This window comes from Mesocricetus auratus, unplaced genomic scaffold (assembly GCF_017639785.1).
Source record: "Mesocricetus auratus isolate SY011 unplaced genomic scaffold, BCM_Maur_2.0 Super-Scaffold_100004, whole genome shotgun sequence".
Classification (NCBI taxonomy): domain Eukaryota; kingdom Metazoa; phylum Chordata; class Mammalia; order Rodentia; family Cricetidae; genus Mesocricetus; species Mesocricetus auratus.
This window is the reverse complement of record NW_024429189.1, coordinates 42,049,285-42,071,032: the sequence shown is the minus strand read 5'-3', so window position 1 is coordinate 42,071,032 and position 21,748 is coordinate 42,049,285. Positions and strand designations below refer to the sequence as shown.

The window sequence follows — 21,748 nt, the reverse complement described above, 5'->3', positions numbered from 1 at the left end:
TATCCCTCCATAGGGAATGGGCTCCAAAAAGTCTAGGGATACACCGGCCTCACAGACAACTGCCCAAGCCACACAACTGTCGCCCACATTCAGAGGGCCCGGTTCAGCCCCGTGCAGGTTTTCCCACTGCCAGTCTGGAGTCAGTCAGCTCCCGCTAGCTCAGGTTCCTGTGGGTTTCCCCATCATGGTCTTGACCCCTTTGCTCATGTTATCACTCCTCTCTCTTCAGCTGGACTCTGGGAGCTCAACCCAGTGCTTAGCTGTGGATCTCTGAATCTGCTTCCATCAGTTGCTGGATGAAGGTATTCATCAATCTGATTAGAGGGAAAGGCCAGTTCAGGCATCCTCTCCACTAATGCTTAACGTCTTAGCTGGGGTCATCCTTGTGGATTTCTGGAAATTTCCCTAGTACCAGGTTTCTCACTAATTCCATAATGGCTCCCTCAATCAAGATGTCTCTTTCCTTGCTCTCCCTCTCTGTCCTTCCCCCATCCTGTTCCCTCCTGTTCTCCCCTCTCCGTTCCTTTTTGCTCCCCCCCCACCATGATCCCAATTTTCTCAGGAGATCTTGTCTATTTCCCCTTCCCAGGAGGTTCATATATGTCTCTCTTAGGGTTCTCCTTTGTTCCTAGCTTCTCTTGGGTCATGGACTATAGGCTGGTTATCCTTTGCTTTATGTCTGATATCCACTTATGCGTGAGTACATGCCATGTTTTTCTTTCTGTGTTACTCACTCAGTATGACAGTTCCATCCATTTGCCTGCCGCTGAGTAGTACTCCATTGTGTAAGTGTACCACATTTTCTTTATCCATTCTTGGTTGAGGGGCATCTAGGTTGTTTCCAGGTTCTGACTATTACAAATAATGTTGCTATGAACATAGCTGGGCAAATGTCCTTGTGGTATGAGAGTGCATCCTTTGGGCATATGCCCATGAGTGGTATTACAGGGTCTTGAGGTAGATTGATTCCAATTTTCTGAGAAAGCGACATACTGATTTCCAGAGAGGCTGTATAAGTTTGCACTCCCTCCAGTGTTCCCCTTACTCCATGTCCTCTCCAGCATAAGCTGTCATGGATAGTTTTGATCTTAGTCATTAAAACTCTTAACAGATTTTTAAATGAATTGCTTTGAAAATCATTTACATTTTCTAAGCTTTTCTATATTTGGCTTTGTTTTGTTTGTTTTCTCAAGACAGGGTTTCTCTGTGCAGCCCTGGCTGTCATGAAACTTGCTTTGTAGACCAATTTGGTCTCCAGCTCAGAGATCCTTCTGCCTCTGCCTGTGTGCTGGTATCTTTATATGGCTTTTTAATAAGAAAAAAAAATACTATGAAAGTGAGAGAAGCAGACACTACCATAGAGAGTGTGATTTCTCTCTCCATCCTTATCTCAACAAAATTGGTCATCATTTAATTAATAGCTTCCCTCTCGTTGCGTGTATGTAAGAGTGGTGTACACTCCTACGCATTTGGTGTGGAGATTGGAGGACCTTGGCTGTTGCTCGTCAGACAGCTATGGACCATGCTGGCTAGGTTTTTTTAAAATATGGGTTCTGGGGATTGAACTCAGGTCCTCATAATTTTCAAGGTTAGTTATCTCCCTAGATCACTGGTTCTCAACCTTCCTAACGCTGTGACCCTTTAATACAGTTCCTATGTTGTGGTGACCCCCAACCATAAAATTCTTTACATTGCTACTTCATAACTGTGATTTCGCTCCTATTATGAGTCATAAAGTAAATCTCTGATGTGCAGGGTATCTGATATGCTATCCTTGTGAAAGGGTCAGGAGACCCCCCCAAGGGGTCATGAACCGCAGGTTGAGAACCACTACTTTAGAAGCTCCTTTCACTTTAAAAATCTTTTTATTCATCTGTCTGTCTGTCTATCTATCTATCGTGTATGTGTGTGTGTGTGTGTGTGTGTGTGTGTGTGTGTGTGTGTGTGTAGGTCAGAGAACAACTTTCAGAAATAGTTCTTTCCTTCTTCCATGTGGTCCCAGGGATCAAACTCAGATCATCAATTTGACGGCAATTTGTGCTTTCTAGTCAACCCCCACTTAAATAAAAAAGTAATGGAACTGGTGGTTAAAAGTACATACTCTTGCAGAGGACCTGAGTTTGGTTCCCAGTACCCATATTGTGAGGCTCATAACTGCCTGTAATTCCAGCTCCAGGACCTCCAAAGCCGCCTTCTGTTTTCACACTGTACTCATGCACATACACATACATACATACATACATACACACACACACACACACACACCTTTAACATAAAGGACTCATAAAATAAATCTTTAAAAAGGATGTTAAAATACTAATATGAAATGAAGAATAGCAATTTGATTTCCTTCTGACAATTCAGTGAGATTCTCTTACGTGAGGAAGGGGAATCACAAGTAGATGTGTTGGGAGAACAGGGGTGTCCTAGGATCCTGAAGGGTCAAAGGAACATTTAGGGTTAGCTTGGAGGAAAGGGCAGAGGCTGTGTCTCAGGAGCTCTGAAGGGATGTGAACTCTTCCTCCTCCATTTCCTTTCCTTTGAGGGCTAGCAACTGAAGCTTTAGTTCAGTCACATTATATGAACTAGACTTTTGTGGGCTGGTCCAGCAGTGTATCAGCAAGTATGCTTGTATCTAGTATAACAAAGCTCAGACAGCCCATGCCTACACTCGAATGGAAATGACTGACAGGCGTTGGAGGACTGTGCTTTTATATAGGTAGTCACTCTTCAGGCAGCAATCTGCATAAGCTAAGATGAGCTAAGCCAAAATGTGGTGGGTGGAACCCTGAATTCATTTCACCGGTATCTTACCATCGGCTTAGGTGTGGATGCTGGCTCCTTGTAGGTGGAGATTCAGTTTGGTTAGCCACGCTTGCATCTAAAGCAATAGGGGCGTGTGGCAGATGCTGTGTATTTGCTGAATGTAGAAGGTGCATAAGACCCCTCACTAATCTATGGGGTAGTTAGAGGCTCACAGAGAGGCAGAAGCAAATATCATGTCACAGGACACATAGTACTTCTGTTTCTACAAACCAGCAGCATCGTGTGTTTAGCTAGAAGAGAAAGCAGGGTCAGGACAAGGGGGAAAGTGAGGGTGGCCAGAGCCTCCTGTTACAAAGGCTTATCTGGAAGGAGGGAGCATTGAACCTGGAGGAAAGCCACCATCAGGGACTGGGTCATGTTGTGGACAGAGGCAGAAGTGATGCTGGTTTATTCTGTGGCACCCAGACAGCACACATGTGACACAAGCCAAGGGTAGGGTCCAGGCTGAGTTTTATTTGTTGTTTCATTTTATTTTGGCTTGTCTGTTTTATTGAATGGAGATGGGGATGAGAGAGAAAGTGTTTAAACTGATGCTTTTTCCTTCTGAATGCTGTGCGTGTATCTTCCTGGAGACAGCCTACAAAATATTAACCATGTGGCTTTTATGCCACTTGGTAGTTTCTTGTCCTCAAAGCAGTCAATATTTAAATGTAGCCATGGAGCTCCTTTGTACACAACTGGTCATTCTGTTGGAATGGACCTGAAACAGATTAAATGGTCCAAGACTTGAGTTGGCCAGCTTCTGTGTTGCAGGGGAAAGACTCAGTAGTGGGGCAGGACCCTGCAAAAAAAAAAAAAAAAAAAAGGCATTCGCCACCTCGGTTGCATCTTTTCTGCCCTTTGCACACACTGTGGAAGGAAGCAAGAAGCATTTTCTGGTGATCTTTTTGGTAGCCTGTCAGGATGCTGACCCCATTGCAGACGAGCTAGGAGGATTTTTCTTTTTCAAGTTTTCTCCGTCAGTCATTTGGAGAATTCAGAGCAACCAGAGGGGAGGGGAGGGGAGGTTCTTGGAGGGAATCTGGGGTTATGTGGGGAGAGCAAACTCTGTTTGGCAGGCCATGGAGAAAAGCAGAGTGTGCTCAGAAGCAGGAGGAGAGAGACCCTGGGACACATGGGAGCGGAGTGTGAACCCTCCCCCTCGGCAGTGGACAGCTGCTTCACTTCCATGCGGCATGAGTCCAGGCACCAAACGGAGCTCTCCACCGAAAGCAGCTCTCATGCTGGCCTCACTCCGGGCCTCACATCTTCAGAGAACTTCTGTTTTTGTGGGGGTGGGGTTCAAGACAGGGTTTCTCTGTGTAACAGCCTTGCCTGTCTTGGAACTTACCCACTCCGTAGACCAGGCTGGCCTCGAACTCACAGAGATGCCCCTGCCTTCCCCCCCCACCCCCCACCAGTGCTAAGCATGCGCCACCATGCACAGTTTCAGTGAACCTCTTAAATGGAGTTGTCTGGCTTCATACATCATTTCCAGGTTTTTTTTAAGTCAGTATAATCTTAATTTAAAAGGGAAATAAAAGGGAAGCAGGTTTTTATCCACTTAGTTTTGGTTTTCTGAGATAGGGTTTCTCTGTGTAGCAGTTAACTTCAGTTTGTAAGTGATCAATGCAGCCTCTTAAGGGGGAAACACAACAGAGCCAGCGGTCGGGCTGAATTCCCGTGACCACTGTAGATTATCTCTAGCCAGAGACTTAAAGATTAAAGGCGTGAGCCACCAACGCCCAGCATTCATCAATCTTTTTGAAAAGGACAAATTCTCAAAAAAAAAAGATCTGCTATTTATTTGGGAATGCAGGGGTGTTGCAAATGCGATGGTAAACTATGGGTGTACTCAAGGGCCTTGAGGTAGAGGGGAGCCTTCAGAGGCAAAAGTACGGATCAACATCAGGTATTTTGAGACATTCTGGCCACCATGATTTGCCCTGGCCAACAGGCCACAATGGGTTCAAACCCACGGGAACCTGGAATGAATGAGACAAGAGATATGGACAGCAAGACAGACCTTCCGATCAAGCTGCCATTTAATGAGAATTCTGTACAGGCTTAAATAGGGGAATGTGGCATTGGCCCTGGGACTGGGTTGTTAGACCTGTTAGACCGGAGACGCTGGGAAGTGAGGCTGGGGGCTGTTAGGGGCAGGGAGCGTTTGCTATGCTAGAGCAGGAGATCTCACCAGGGAGTGTAGGTGTTAGGGAAGCATTGTTCAGGGAAGGGCCATTTGTGGGAAAGAGCCTGAGTTTTGGGAAATGCCCTGGGGTAAGTAGATTCAGTGGCCTGGTCCCCAACAATGATTGATAACAAGAGTGGCTTCAGCCAAAGCTGACGTTGCCGGGCAAATGTCCTGGGGTGGGGGAGGGGCACTTTCTCTACAAGGTTGTGTACTCTGTGGTTCTGGCCAACACGTGTGTGCTGGCCCATATCAACTGACTGTGTTTATGGACCTTCCTTTATAGTAATATCCCGACGTTATTAGCTTGTTTTTTCTTCTTGTCATTGTTGACACAATGATTCCTTTTTTATTCTGACAGCTTTTCCATTTCTTTCACAATCAGAACAAAGTGTTTCACTGGTGGAATAGTTATACTTCTGGGAGTTGAAACAATGAGTGCAACCATGTTAATGTAGATGTTTCCAGACTCATGACAGCTCAGCTGCTGGTCTGTCTCCCTGGTATGATGTTGCAGTGCCTGTTAGCCTCCTACAGCCTCTGAATGGGGGCGGGGGGGGGGGCACAACATGGCACAACAGGATGAGCTACAGTACGTTGAGTTGTTGCGTTAGCATGCTTAGTGTACTATATTTATTAAATGCATTTACAGCTCTCTCTCTCTTTAAGAATAGTTTCTAACTGATAGATAAAAACATTAGACTTATACATAGTGATGATGTGTTGATATTTGTATGTGTCATGTGATGATATTTGTCATGTTAAACATGTCTCTCCTCCTAGCCAGGTGTGATATCCCACACCTTTGATCCCAGCACTTGGGAAGCAGAAGCAGACAGATCTTTTGAGTTTGAGGCCAACCCGGTCTACAGAGTTCCAGGACAGCCAAGACTACACAGAGAGATCCTGTCTCAAAAACACAAAGCAAAACCAAAAAAAAGACACCTCCCCTCAAAATATCTCCCCTCAAAGGTTATCATTTGTTCATGTGAAAAATCCCAAATCCTTCCTCTAACTTTTTAAGACAGTATGTTTCCATTGTCTGCAGCCATGAGTTCTTGCTTTTACCTTACAATGAGTTTATAAGGAGGTAACACCGTTGTAAGTCAAAGAACATCTGTAATTACTTTGTATTTACCTATAAATTGGAGTTAAGGGCCAGGATCAGATCATCATAAGTGGTTTTTCCCCTACATTAGTATCCAACAGAGCCTTTGAAGAGGGCAGTTCTGTGCTGAATGGGACACTCTTGTATGGTGACTCCGAGAAAAACCTCTCATTATTGGGCCCACAGATGTCCCCCTGTTTCCTGTCTTCACAGAGCAGCTGGGTCAGCCTCTTTCAGGCAGTGTCACCATCCAGGCCTGGCTCATGTGCAGTCAGAGGGCTCCAAGGGGCATCTCGGGTCACTGAGCTCCTCCTGCAGTGTTTAGAGGGGTGATGTCAGGCCCAAGTGCACAGCTGTATCTGCCCTTATTCCCTGGGATTTCAGGGGAGTTCTCTGTGCCCTTGTGGCTCTGTCCTCCAATTGAAGGCATAGGTAACCCTGGGCTACAGAGGAGGCTGGAGAAGAACCTAGATGGTCATTGTCCCCACCCTAGAAATGATTGTACAGACCTTATTTGGCCTTCAAACCATTAGCAGGCAACCAGAAGGAATGTGTGTTTAGCCATATGTCAGCAGCAGCGCCCAGTCCATGTGCAGAAAGTATACATGGCAGGATGTAGAAGGGGACTTTCCAACAGTTTCCCCCTTGGGCTGTAAGAAACCACCTCTATGCTCTACATGGGTTTTCCCCTGGAGGCATTTGTTCTGGAAGTTGGTGACCCAACTGGAAAATTTTCACAGTTAAATGAGATTACTGAAAGCAAGACGGTGCTCTCAAAGGGCACATGCATGGTCTTCCCATATCCAAAAAGCATGTGTTTTTCTACAAGGAGGTAAGCTTGGTGATATTCTAACCTGGAGCTGGGAGTTTCTCCAGTTCCCTTTTTGCGTATTTTTCACGTTCTGCCATGTGTCAGGTGCTGTTGCAGGCAGCTGGGGAGATGGCACTAGACAAGACAGTCTCTGCCCTCAGTAACAGCCGCCCCTGCAGAGGGCAACGGGGATCATGTCCAAATAATGACTGCCCTGAGTGTAGTGAACAGCCGGGAGAGGTCCGTCCTTAGGAGAGAACTCGGCAGGCTCAGAAGAGGGAGAAGACCAAGAGATAGAAAGGTGGACCCCTGCAGCCTCCGACATAGTAGGCCTTTAGATTTCACTTGCTATAAATGAAAGGGCCCTGAGGGTTTTGAGCCCATGGATTTCTTTGGAGTCTCCAAACTAAAACTGTAAACCATAAGATGTCTCTGAGCCTGAGGATTCATCTCCAGTATGGGATTATTAACAAGACTCCAGGAAGGAGAAGACAAAGATGCTGTTGGCCACAGGCCCACGAATGCCTAGTTCAATGCCCTGATTTAAACAATGGTTCCAAACATGATAAGGTTTTCTTGGGGATCTGTAGCAATATCGCAGAGTTGGGTCTAGGTGAACTAAGACTGTCCCAGGAATAACATGGATTGGGTGTGTGTTGAGGGTCATCCTGGCAGAGAACAAGACACTGAGAAGGTGGGCCCCACCCATCAGGCCTGAGCCTTCTGTGCTAAGTAAACATCTCATTACACTCTCCCGTTTCTTCTTGCTTTTTAGGGTGTTTATTTGTTCTCTGGCTTCTTATTTAATTTTTTTAATTGCCACTGTTCCTGAAGTCTCAGATATTGAGGGGGGGCTTTAATCCCTTCCTGGGAAGAGCTACCTAGATCCTCAACTATTCTGGAGAAAACCTTGGCATCCTGTTTTATCCCAAAGCCAAGAGATCATCTTGAGACAAACAAACTTTCCTTAACGCCACATCAGAGCAGGTTGCTAGTCCCTCCACAGCCTCTAGTGGATGAAGAAGGGAATGAGCCACGGGCCTTTTTCCTTTTCCTTCGTCGTTGCACTTGATGGAAACATTTCAAATACTGGAAAGTAGGCCAGACAGTCGCTGCCTGAAGACCTGCAGTGTGCTGCTCTCTCAGTTTTAAGAGCCGTAATCTCAGGACCACTTTGGTCTCGTTTGAACCCGGACACACTTAGCCTCATTTCCAGTGTTACTTTGACACTGATCCGGACAAATCATTTCACTCACAATATTTTAGTGTGAATCTCTAAAAATTAAGAGTTCTTTGTAAAATATAACAATTGCAATAACACCTAATCTAAAATCAGGGCTGTCTTCAAATCAGTATTCAAATTCTGGCTGCTTTGAATTTTTTAGGGTTTTGTTTGTTTGTTTAAATCTGGAGCCCACACATTGTATTTGATTTACGTGCCCTTTAAGCTTCAGACTTCCTTCTAGCTCTTTCTGAATTAGCTTCCTTCTTAAAGCCCTTGTCCCCGCCCATGTTTAAAATGTGCTTCGATTCCGCCAGTCCCAGCCCTGTGGGTCTTAGAATACCTCTCAGTGAATCTCCTTGATTAAGAGTAGTCACATGTTTGTCTCCAAACCTGCCACTGCACCAGGGACACCCAGAGGCAGTAATGAAACAAGCTGGTTACTTGTTACCCTGGAGTCAGGGTAGAGTTAGCCCAACTGCTGCAGGAACAGAGATGTCCCCTAAGTCTGAACTCCATACTCTAATAGTAAAGGGAGGGAGGATGTGAGAGTAACAGGCAGGGCCTGGAGAGATGGCTCAGTGGTAAGAGCACTGGCTGCTCTTCCAGAGAACCTGGGTTCAATCCCAGCACCCACATGACAGCTCACAATTTCTGTAACTCCAGTTCAGGGAATCTGATATCCTCATACAGATATACATGCAGGCAAAACACTAATGCACATTTTAAGAGAGAGAGAGAGAGAGAGAGTAACAAATAGACTGTTTACCCCAGTCATACTGATTCCCCCAAGAGACAGCTAACCTGGTTCTAAAGCGGCCAAATCCAAACTCCTCATAGGACAATCTGCTTCTTGGTGGTGAGACAGATCCCAGCACAGAGACGAAAACAGCTGTCCCCTTTCTCGAGAAGTAACAGAATGGCTTTGCAGAGACAGCAAGGAATCCACTTCTAGTACATTCCAGACGTGTCTCCTGATACAGTTTCACCTCTGTCCCTGCTTCATGTGAGTCAGACTAGTAGGGAGCATTGGGGTTTCCTACCCCGCGGGACTCCAGATTCAATTCTCACCCACTGGGCTGCAGATCACAAGGGGGAAGGCGGGAGGGGCTTTGTTTACAAAGCTATGGTTTCCTTTGTCTACTATTTCCAGACAGAGTTTCTCTCTTCTGCCTTGTCCTGCAGGGTACCCCAACATTCTAAGTATTTTCTGTTAATTGTGGCGTGAGTTCCAGAAGAGCCAGGGCTACACAAAGAAACCCTGTCTCGTAAAAAAAAAAAAAAAAAAAAAGAAAGAAAGAAAGAAAGAAAGAAAGAAAGAAAGAAAAAGAAAAACAAAACAGCAACAACAACAACAACAACAAAAACACTTACTGAAAATAACTTATTCCAACTTACAAGTTATAATGAGATCATCATTAAGGGAAGCCAGGGCTGGAGCTCAAAGGGGAACCTGGAGGCAAGAACTGACAGAGACCACCGAGGAGCGCTGCTTTCTTATACAGAAGTGGCCCCCTATAGGGATACTGCCTCTAGTTGAGTGAGCTCTCCTATCACTTGGCGGTTAAGAAAATACCAAAAGAGATGCCAATCTCATCAAGGCGGGTCTTCAGTTGACCTTCCCTCTTCCCAGGTGACTCTGGGCTTACGTCAAGCTGACAACTGAAGCTATGGCAAGCTAAGAAAGAATTGTTGTGTTTTGGTGGAATTTATAAGATATTCAAATCCACTATTTATTGAGCACTGGAAACTGTATTAGACGCTGAGGAGACAGCAGAAAACAAGACAAACAGGGTCCCAGCTCTCATGGAGCTTGAATTGTGGTGAGGAGAGACATACAAACAAGTACAGTATCGAGTGATGACTTGCATTCTGCAAAGAGAAAGAGCAAGCCCAGCGGTGGTGGCGCACGCAGGCCTTTAATCCCAGCACTCGGGAGGCAGAGGCAGGTGGATCTCTGTGAGTTCGAGGCAGCCTGGTCTAGAGTGGCAGGACAGCCAGGGCTGTTACACAGAGAAACCCTTTAAGAGAGAGGAGGGGGAGGGAGGTAGGGAGGGAGGGAGAGAGAGACAGAGACAGAGAGAGAGAGAGAGAGAGAGAGAGAGAGAGAGAGAGAGAGAGAGAGAGAGAGCACGCACAGAGATAGGAGATAGGACCTGGGCATTTTTACAGACTTGTAAGTATAAAGTCCCAAAATGCAAATGAACTTGGTACAGTTAAGGAACAGAAAGGGCTGGCTAGGGGAGGGGGTGCAAATTAGCAAGAGGGTTTGAGCCAGGCTGTGGTGGTGCACACCTGAAATCCCAGCACTGGCAAGATTACAGCAAATTCAAAGCTAGCCTGGATGACAAAGGGCTAGGAAAAGACAGATCTTATGGGCCTTTGTAGTGTAGGCAAGGTGTTTGGAGTTTGTAAATGAACGAGAAGCTGTTGGAGGGGTTTAAACAGAGGCACACCATCTCCCATCCTGTCTTACATAACACACATCTCAAGTACAGTCAGTGTAGACTGCGTTTACAGAGTTCATTAAAGATGAAATAGATGCCAATTCTATATCCCTACTCCCTGCAGTTATTGGGAGTTCCTGCCTTCTAAGTGAATAGAATAGGCATGGAAAGTATACATACTGAGTAGTCTCTCTCTGTCTTCATCTCTGTCCTGTCGTCCCCGTCCGTTCCCCCGGGGCCCCCCCACCCCGTGTGTGTGTGTGTGTGTGTGTGTGTGTGTGTGTGTGTGTGTGTGTGTGTGTGTGTGTGTGTGTTTGGGGTACCTAACGTAGTGAACTTCAAAATAAGTCTGTAAATACGTAGACAAATCATCTCATTGCCCCTGTTCTTGTTTTAGACCCAGCTATAGTTAGACTTCCTCAAAGATTTCACTCAAGCATTTAAGTTTTGAGTTGACAGTATTTTCTGTTGCCCCAAGGGTTTTCAGAAGTGGACGCAGGCTGTAAGCCTCCGCCTCTGTCTGGCCTCGTGCCTAGTGTCCCCGTTTGAACACCACTTGTACCCGAGGTCCTGCTTTAGGCACGAAAGAAGTCCTGCATGCCTTCAGACAGCTCCAGGTGGAGAGAAGGACCTGCCATTTATCCTTCGATGTCCATTTCTAGGAATTATGCCCCTGGCCTAACATCGCCAGCTGCTTATTTGATTCAAGTCAGATCTCAGGGAATGTGAATTTACTTCCTCTCAAACTTAGAGCTCTCCTCCCTCTCAGTACTTCAGGTATTGAGGTGGAGCTGTCCTAACACGAGAGGAAATTTAGTATTCCTGGTCCCACTGCGTCCTCCAGGCCTCTCCTCCAGCCAGTCTCCATTGAAACCAGCCCTTGCCTTTTTATCGGACACCTGCATAGGTAAGGGGAGGCCAGGCAACTTGGATCTTTGTGCACAGCTGAATCAGGATCCCACATGCAAGGTTCACAATGGAATTTCTGAAATATGCCTCCGTTTTTTTCATTCTTTCAACTGAAGCCATTTTCTCAGTTATCGGTATGTGTTGCAACAATGAATACGAGTTGCTCAGATGCATCAAGAGAAATGTGTGGATGTTTTGTGCTACTCTGTCTGCTGTACACAACACAAGGCTGTGAGTTAGGGAGCTACATCCACCTTAGAAGTAAGAAATCTAAATCCCTCATCGGCCCTCACTTTCCGTGTGCTTTTGTCAGCTTTTTCCAAAAGAGCTGACCGTCGCCCTGTAAGTGTGGAGAGGGGGAAAAGGCATTTGGGTCTGGAAGGCTGTGGGTCTGCAGCTTGCGGGTGTATCTTTTATCCTGACTTACGCCCTAGTGGCATTTCCAAGCTTGCTGCACGCCAACCTGCACGCCTCACCTGCGTCCTGACTTTCTCCCCACACGCTTGAATACTCGCAAATGAGGAAGGCTCACTTACATTAATTCTCAGTGCAGTCAAGGGCTTTTATTTCTTGAGTGACTCTTCTCAATATTGCTAAATGAAATAGTCAGAATTGAGAGTTGTGCTTTCAAATCGAATTCTTTTGAAGGAATCTCAAGTTCCAGGAGTAATTATTTTTGTAGTGGTGTCGAGGAAAAAGGGGGAAAAAAGCTGTTAACTGGAGAGAGGTGCAGAGGCCCACTTCACAGCATCAAGTGGTTACACTCTATCCTGGAGGAAGGAGAAACTTTTTAATTTGCTTTTTTTTTTCTTTGCTTCTTAAGTAAAACCAATCTAGTTTCTTTTTGTATAGCAAAGGAGGAAGGAACAAATGAGAAATTAATCAGGCAGGAAGTGAATACCACAGAAGGCTGCCTGCCTCTGACTCAGTGTGTCACCCTGAGCAGGAGGCCAGAGCTTGTGCAAAATGGCTGCCCAGAAACAACCCCGCGTTTGTGTTAGAAGATGATGCCATTTGGAGCACCAGTTTTCTGTTTGGTCTCACGTCTTGCTTGCTCTCTTATCTGCCCGAGTCCCTGATCATGCCTTCCTTTTTAACGGTAAGAGAAACTGTATTCAAACTAAATTTCTTTCCTCTTATCAGCAAAAGGGAAGAACTAAATGGTGTTTAATGGGCCATAGTATGTCGAGATAAAGATGTTTCATTGTTCTGTAGAAAACCATGTGATTTATTCCTGCTGCCTGCTATCATGATAGTGAGTGCTTTGTAACTTGTTCTGAGTCAATGTGCAAGTGAGATTTTCTGTAGAATTTTTCCTGACCATTGGACACATTAGGATCCACATTAGTTTCTTCCCATTCTCCCCTGAAATGGGGGCTTGTGGCAGTTAACGCACCTGCACTGTGTGTAGTCAGGTCCACAGAGCTGCCTCTGAGTCTGCAGTCTGACCCGTCATGGAATGTTTTAAAGTGTAAGTAGCAAGGTACCTGCTCCATGCTTGCTAAGGCTGATGCTGTCCTGCTGCCGCAGACGTGGTGTGTTCCAGGCTTAGGTAGTCTCTTAGAAAGATCTTACTTTGTCTTTTAGAGTAATTTGATCCACATCAGGACAGCACAGAGACTGGTGTTAATCAGATTCGGTACCATTTGTCATAATTAATTTTAATATGGTTAATATTAAATTATGTCAACTGTAAAATGTAACTTTAAATTTTAAAGCTGTGCACACAGAGACCCAGTGGAGCAGGATTAAGGAAATGTTTTATATAAAAAAGAATTCTCTAGGTTGTATTTGAAAAAGGAATTTATGTTCCTTTTTCTCCTTGTGGAAATGTAGAGCGACATTTTTAAAACTAAGGATGGTGCATACAACTGTCAATGTTTTTCACTAATTTAATGTGTGGCTGTTGTGCAGAAATACAAATGTAAATGAAGGCTACAGAGGAATTCTAGTTCAGAAGGTAGAGGGTCACAAACAGACTCACTGATAGACTGGGGGTGGGGTGGATTAGAGTAAGGGGGGAGGGGGAGAGGAAGAGGAAGAGGAGGAGCTAGAGAATGTTTATGGCCTTGGGTTCCCCTCAGTTGGGTTTTACAGTGTTTTGGGCCTGCCAGTGTTACATGCTAGCCTCGAAGCATTTTGTTGATGTTGGTCTCATCAAAACTTTTTTTTTAACTAGGTCTAAAGAGATTAAGTGATTTGTCTACCCCACAGGCAGCTTTTCTGATGCTCCACAAAGTTTATCTGTGGGTACTTGTGCACAGCTCTCCAAGACTCCACTTAAACTGTAGAGGGGAACACAGTCTGGAAGAACTGTGGTGACGTGTGTTCCCTGGTGCCAGCGTCAGTTTCAGGGGGAATAAATGCTAGCTCTGGCCCGTAAGCTGGACCTCCCCCAGACCCATGATCAGCTTGTCAGACGAGCTACTACTACGTTCCAGACCCTTGAGGTCTGTGTAATGCTTTAATGAAGACATCATTTGTGTTCGAAGTTTCTTTAAACTTCTGTTAGGAGTGTAAAGTTTCTTTTTAAATTCTGATATATTTATCCCTTAAGGGTTGGCTCTATTTTTTTCTTATCAACTTTTAAAAGATTTATTTATTTATTATGTATACAGTGCTCTGCCTGCATACATGTATGCTTGCAGGCCAGAAGAGGGCACCAGCGCTCATTACAGATGGTTGTGAGCCACCATGTGGTTGCTGGGAATTGAACTCAGGACCTCTGGAAGAGCAGCCAGTGCTCTTAACCTCTGAGTCCTCTCTCCAGTCCCTTTATCAATTTTTTTATGCGTGTGTCCTATATTGGAAAGAACATTTACTTTGAACCACCATAAATACTTGTCTGTATTTTGTGACCTTAAATACTTTTAGTAAAACTGAAACAAAAAACTAGAATAAGAAATGCCTTAATAAGAATGCTTTCCTGGGAAATATAAATGTGGTTTTTTATTTGTTTTATTTACACACACACACACACACTGCTAAGGCAATAGCGTATAGGATCCCCTGGAACTGGAGTTACAAGCAATTGTGATATGGTTGCTGGGAACTGAACTCAGATCCTAGGAGGAACAGTAAGACACCTTAACCACTGAGCCGTCTCTCCAGCCCCCTAAGATTAGCTTTATGCGTGTGTCCCTTCATCTTCTTTGTGGTTCAGTGGTGGCGTGGGTGTACACATGTGTGTGCACATGCCGGCTAAGGTTTCACACTCTTCACTCATGTGTGATTCGTCCTTTACTCTTGCTTACTCTTTATCATTATTTTTAACTTTTAACAAATGACTAATACTTAGTAGGCCCTGCCTCATTTAACGCGTGTATATTCCTAATTGAGTAGATGCCATTATGTCCATCCACAGTGGAAACTGGACTTAGGCAGGCTACGTCTTTTGCCCACGGCCACCTAACTACTGAGTGGAGAGGACACTTTCTAGATCCCAAGAGCATTTTCCACCTGAACAGCTGGGAGGTCATGTGATAAGTTGTACAGTTGTTTTCCAGGTCCTTTTCGAACCCTGAGAATCAGGGGTTACAACATTATTTTGTTTTAATTATCATAGCAACATTAAATATGCTTCAAATGATTAATCTCAAGTAAAATATTTTCCTTTCTAAGTATTTTGACCTTTTTAGAAATAAATCTGGTGACATTTCAGCACATATTACAAGGATATGCTTGAGATGATGCAATAAATAGGTACGCTAACCCTGAGTGATCTGTGCGTGCGTGTGTGTGTGTGTGTGTGTGTGTGTGTGTGTGTGTGTGTGTGTGTAAATTAATCCTCTAGGGAATACTAAAAATGGTACTGAGGATTTAGGGAAACTTCAGCTTTGAGCTTTGAGCCCCTTAAAGAAGGTACTTGTAAAGATGGAAGATGGGGGAAGAAAATCGTGTCACTTATATGCATAAAGTACAGGATCCCTGGTCCTTACTACCCCTTAAGCTAACCCACAGGTAGCGCAGTCACACAGCTAAACTTCCTAGTCTTACTTTTAGAAGGGCTGGGATACCTGTAGCTTCTGTTAATTTTTAAATATGTAAGATGGTGGGTTAGAGTATAATCTTCATGGTAACCTCTGTTTCTCCTGTAGTCACCTGTGTCCCAGGTCGGTCTCCATGTTGCTCTGGAGAGTGCTTTTGAGGCCATAGCCCCAAAACACCTTTCTCCAGAGCTCTGAGTGAAGCCTGTCTGACCTATCTTGTGAGTGCTGCAGGCGCAGCCTGCTACCATGGGAAAGAAAACAGCCCTAGCAGTCACTGGAGCTGTTGTTTCAAATGAGCAAAGACCAAGTGCATTTTGGGACATCGTGCATTCTGGGCGCAGCCTGTGTGGGTTCCACAGCAGACACTAGTGGGGCACACTGTCACTGACTGGGTTTGTCTGTTTGCTTTCTGTATTCTGCTTGTATTCTGTTTGGGCTGCCTTCTTGCCCTGAGCAGGGACCTGCAGCTCAGGAGAGGTGAAGTAACTAACAGTAAGAGCAACAAGCCTTTCTGTGCGGGTTTTAAGTCTCAGAAATGGCTGTGGAGGATGCCTGGGGGTGGGGGTGGGGCAGGCCGTGAGCAGCGTTGCCTAGCAACTGGTATCATAAAATAGAAACTACAGGCAACTGCACCTGTGAAAAGATTGTGTTAAAGAAACAGGATGACTGTGGTTTACTGTGAGCATCAGTTTTCCCGTTGAGACCTTTTACAGGAAGTTGAAGAACAAAGTCAAATTCACCTTAATTAGTTTTAATGGGTTTCAGGTCTTAAAGACATCCAACTCAGTTTGCATTGTGAAGTCTCTAAAGAATAAAATCAAGAAGATTTTTCCCCAGTAGGAATCTCAAAACTCTGAGCTTTTAAAGAATTCATGATTCTAACAGAAATTTCATATTACTAAATAAGTTTATGTCCCTTTGAGTAGATCCATAGCTTCTGAATGAATGCCCTTGCATTTATTTATTTTTATGGTTGTAATAACAATGTGAATTTAAGACCTTTGACTCATTTAAACATTATTGGGTTATATGTATTCTGAACCTCTTATATTAATGTCTTGGCCAAACATGGGGGGTGGAGAACACATTTTCCCAGCCTGAGAGGGGTGGGCAGGTGCCCAGGCATACATACACATGCATTTTTAAGCTAGGAGGCTATACACCAAAACAAGAATGGTTTCTGGGGGTTATTTACCTCAGCTCCCTTTTCATCCGAAAGCTAATTATTACTGGATGCTTTTTTTTTCTGAGGACAAGCAGAACTTTTGGTGTCTTTCTGTGTTGCCTGATATTTTCCACAATGTTCCCCCTTGGAGCCAGGGGAGAAAATAACAAAGCTAAGTTGGAAGGAAGCCGGGAGCATGCAAGCAATCGTGAAAATAAATTAAGGGTGCTATATATAAACTGTCATTGAACTTGAATGGAAATTATAGAAAGAATATGAAAGTACCGAGGGCAAGAGCAGTTGGACCTGCAGATCTGTTGCATTGTTTCTATGGTAACCCTTCCCCATCCTTACACACACAGGGCACTCAAAGTGCCTGACTATTTGACTCCTTTTGTGGAGAAAGGGTTACTTTCCTCCATTCCCTTTTATGTAGCATAGTGTTTAAGGGCAACAGCTGGCAGTGTTTACAGAACAATATGCTCTGAGTTTTCAAACAGCCCATAGCAGTGTAAAAATCAAAACAAAACCGGATAAAACCATTTCCAGTCTTCTCTAATGGAATTCCCCCCAACCCCCAAGATTAGGAAGCCCCTTCTGATGACTATCTGGTGTCCCCGGTGCATTTACTGGAAATTCTCCCTTCGGATTATTTAGTGGTGTGGGCCTCATAGAGTCAACTTCAGATTGAATTCTAAATTAGCTTTAGACTACGAAGCAACTTATTTAAATGACTAGCAAATCTAGCAAATTCTCTCAGTCCCCCAAATCAGTCATTTTATGTTCTGGGATAATTCTGTCTTCCTAGCATATTGAAGAAGTTGTGAGCTTCCTGGGGCAAATCTGTGATTGAGCCTCTAGAAAAGGGAGTGGGCTGGCAATTCTTTCATTCATGGTATTCTTCATAGCCAGCTCCGCCAGTTAACAAATGGGCCCCAGCTGTGCGGTGGCCAGGTGTTCTAGGATGCGGTATGACGCCTAGTGCAGTGTTGAAGCTTGGCATTGTACTTTTCAGATATTCACTTTGTTTTGGTCCCCCAAGCTCACAAGCCCCTGATCCCATCTGTGGACCCTGTGGGTGTGAGGATACAGGCAGGAATGCCTAGTTCATTAGAGTCTGTGCCCTGGTGCCAGGATTCTCCAGGAAGGTCACCTCTGGCAGGTGTAAGCTATAGGAGACACTGGAAAGCCCTACTTTTCAAGGCCTTGGGGCTTGAATTTACTCAGGAAGTCCCAGGCTGCCATAAAAACAAGTCCCAGCAGTTAACACTAGCAAGCCCCTCTGAGGTACAGTGCATTCTTTGCCCAAGCCTCATGGAACACTAGATGCCCTGTGAGCCATTCCAGTGGCAAGAGCTTGGTCTTCTCATGTAACTCCAGCTCCTTCCCTACACATATTTAGTGAGAACCTTACTTTATGTCACTGGGGAGACCTGGTGGAGTCCATAGTCTGGTAAGAAGACAGCCAAGATGTCGGCCTGGCACTGAGCCAGGCACGGGGAGACACAGACTTGGCCTTTGATGCATGTGGTGAGTGATGTGCCAAGACTGGCAGCTAGGATTTCTGGGATTTTTAAAAAGCTTTCCTTAAGACTCATCCTGGAAGGGTCCAGACCACAGACCACACGTAGAAGCTACTCGGCTAAATTCCAACAAAGGTACTTGGCAGCCTTTTACACCGAGGTGAGCGCAGGGATAGTTCATCTGGAGCGGCAGAGATGTTCTAGTATAGGACGGTTTATTACTTCAAAGGATTCCAGTCTAGGTAACAAGAAAACTTCACCAAAAGAAACTGCTTAAAATGGCCCAAAACAGGGCAGCATAGCCCAGTGGGAGAGTGGAGGACACGATTCTAATGAACAACCTTGGAGACTTAGTGAGAGACTCAGTTTTTCTAGGTCTTGGAATTCCTGGCTGTATGAATGCAGCTGAGCTAGATTGCAGTGAGAACCTGGAAGATACACTCACCGCCCTGCCCTCCGGGGTCTCTAGCTGGCTAACCTGGGGCTTGCTGTGTAGTGTAGGCCTCAGACTTGCCATGATACTCCTGCTTCTGGCCCCTAAGTACTTGGATTGCAGGGATGTCCCTCCACGCTGGGATGGGCTAAGTTCCATTTCACAGTTAACTCACTTTGAAGGGAATGGGTCCCAGATGTCTTGGTTCTTGTTTAGAAGCAGGTGTGAGGAATCTAGCTCTGTTGCTCACAGGAATCAAGCTGTCCACAGTATTTCAATGGCTGGTATGCTTTAAGGCATAAATTTTCCACATCAACTTCTTAGTGGTTGAGCTAAATTAATGTTTAAGCTCTAAGAAATCGTTTTCTGCAGTTGGGAGGGACTATTGGGAATAAAGGCAAATAATTCCTGTGTTTGGAATTGGGATATGTTGTACAGAACTCAGGTGACTGATGTCCCAAGCTGCTCACTGGCTCAAAGCTCAAACAGTGTGATAAAGATTCTTAAATTTTAATGCTTTTGACCCATCTAGAGATTTTGTTTGTTTGTTTTTTTGTTTTTCAAGACAGGGTTTTTCTGTGTAACCACTGTGGCTGTCCTGGAACTAGCTCTGTAGACCAGGTTGGCCTTGAACTCACAGAGATCCGCCTGGGACTAAAGGCATGTGTCACCACAGCCTGGCAACCATCTAGGGATCTTACTAAAATGTTGGACCTGATTCAAGGGGATCTGGGAGGTGGGAGAGCAGGACATCTTTTATGCAAATGAGCTTGGAAGAGAAAGCTACTTAAAATATGTTTGACCAGACTGGGATTCATTTCCAGTAGCTTCCAGAAACTCTTCCTGCTTCTGCAGGCACAGGCTCACAGCCAGCCTGTTCCGCTGTGGCCTGCAGTGTGGGGACAGAAATGAGCAGGGTTAGTACTGGGTATGACTTTCAGTCACCTGCATCCCCTCCCAGCAGGGTCCCTCCTAAACAGTCCTACCTGAGCGATGAGGAAAGGATAGTCCATCCCATCCCCTTCTAAAAGGTGGCCTATGTCACTGCGGTAGACTAGTAGGGAGGTTCCGACAGACATTGTTGAACGAGCTAACGCACCCATGTGTTTTGTTTGTACAGATTTATCCACAAGACTGTTGAAAATTTAACTGTCCAAGATGCCTGTTCCTCCCCCACCAGCACCCCCACCGCCACCGACATTTGCTCTCGTAAGTACCTTTTCTCTGTTCACTTTTTCTTAGGAAAAGGAAGAAAACTTCTTAGTTTTCTAAGTCTTGCTGCATAGTCCAAGTTGGTCTGCAACTCCCCCTGTCTTTACCTCCTACGAGCTGGGATTATTTATGGAGTATGCCAACACAGTGACTTTCTCCCTTCACTCTGTGCATGAAGAAGACCAAACAAAGTCAGACCCTGGCATGTGGTTGTGTCATAAGTGCTTTGGCATCCTGGCGCAGGTCTGCTGTAGAAGGCTTTGCCAGGGCCCCATCTTTTCTGAGGTTAGAACCTAGTTGAGACCTGTCAAAGCCAGACAACACAAAGTATGTGTTCGGTTCTGGGATGCAGGCTGGAAGCCTGGAGGATGGGTTATTAGGCTTCCTCTACCAGGCCCATCAAGGCAAATGTGATCATTTACAATAAGGCTTCTCGGGACAGCTCTCAGGCGGTTTGCACTGTTTCCCATGCAGATGAACTCAGGGCCTAGCCAGTCACCCCTGGGTGGGCCAGTCCAGAAAGTGAGGGCTCTCTGCAACGTACCCAGAGCCTTCCAGACTCAGTCCTTTCTCTTTCCACCTTCCCCCTCTCTTCACACTCTGTCTCATGGATGCTCTCCATCGCCACCACTACCTTTCCTATATACGCTCATACCCCATTTAAACCTCACAAGACGATTATGTCCCTGAGGAATGTCGTCACTGAACTGGTCCTTTGATGAGCCTGTTAGGGAATTTCGTGCATCCTCTTTCAAGAAGACTCCAAGACACACCTCATCCCACAGCCCCTCTACCATGTGAGCCCTTGCTGCTTGGGAGTCACACACTGATGACTGACCCCTTTATTTCTTATATGGGGAAACTGAGGCTTGGGGAGAAAATGCCCCTTGCTCCAGGTTCCCATGGGACACATTTATATAACTCTTCTGAGAGAGTCGCTTTGGGCATAAGAACAGAAATTGTGTTTAAGCATTTAGAAATATTCATAACAATTTGATGGGAGTTAGGTTTATTCTAAGGTATCTTTTTAACCAATTTGTTTTTATAATAATTTCTTTTTCTAAAAGTGTCAGTCCATGAAATTTTAAGCAGCCTTGTATTGATTAATTAGAAAACACTCTTAGCTGACTAATGTGGCAAGATTAGTTTATCCGTATTTCTCCCAAAATGTGAGCTGCCTATCATTATTAATTGGCACATGGGTTAACTTTTAGAATCTTAATGCTGATAAATTTATTTTAATATGTGTTCTGAAAATGTATGATTGGCACAGCAAAGCCAGAGGCTGATTTGAAAGCCAGTGATTTCATTTAAAAGAAAGTGTTCATTAAAAAACAGTACAGAAAATAATAGAGTGAATGAATTTAATGAAAATATTAAATAAATAACACAGTTAGCATGAGGAGGTTTTTTAAATAATGAATGTTGACCCTAAAGGATTAAAGTTTGAAGCCTGGTGTGGCAGCTTGCCTGCCATCCAGACTCCTAAGACTGAGGCAGGAGATTAGCCAGGGATGCAAATACAGACCTCAAAACAAGATCTGGGAGGAAGGAAAGTGGGTTAGTGGCCATCAGGGGATACTGACCTGGGGAACAATGCACTTAAGGGTCCTGCTCTGTCACGTGAGAGAGGTTGGCATCCAAGGAAGTCAGGGGACAAAGTAAATCTTCAAGCCGAGGCTGTTGACTCAAAATTGAAGATGTGCGGTGTGGACACATCAGTTACTCTCTAGCCCTGAGTTAATTTTCATCCTTAAAATAAAGGGACCGGGTGATTTTTACAGGTCCCTCAGTATATTTTAGGTGTAATCGAGAATAAGATTACTAGCAAACCAAGTTACCCACCCAAGACGTTCTGGATGGACAGCAGGGAGGCTCCCAGCAGGCTGCCTTGGGGGTGGAGAGAAGTGTTGATGGGGAAGGCACATTGGGA

General features: G+C 45.0%; 1 protein-coding gene and 1 long non-coding RNA gene across 5 annotated transcripts in view; one reads left to right on the top strand and one right to left on the bottom strand.

Annotated features, from left to right (window-relative positions):
* Wipf1 (WAS/WASL interacting protein family member 1) overlaps positions 1-21,748 on the top strand; it is a 103,860-nt gene that overhangs the window by 62,514 nt on the left and 19,598 nt on the right. For 3 of the 4 annotated variants that reach the window (XM_040745596.1, XM_040745599.1, XM_040745598.1), the window contains exon 2: positions 19,724-19,812. In XM_040745596.1, coding sequence (XP_040601530.1) covers positions 19,762-19,812 — 51 coding nt within the window. In that variant the 5' untranslated portion in view covers positions 19,724-19,761. Of the gene's footprint in view, positions 1-12,400; positions 12,593-19,723; positions 19,813-21,748 lie in introns of those variants that run through there. The other variant, XM_040745597.1, reaches the window with a different exon arrangement.
* Positions 3,260-9,181, bottom strand: LOC121140390. Its single transcript, XR_005877202.1, has 2 exons — positions 8,942-9,181; positions 3,260-3,607 (listed from the first exon to the last, which is right to left on the bottom strand). It is a non-coding gene; the product is annotated as an uncharacterized LOC121140390 (long non-coding RNA).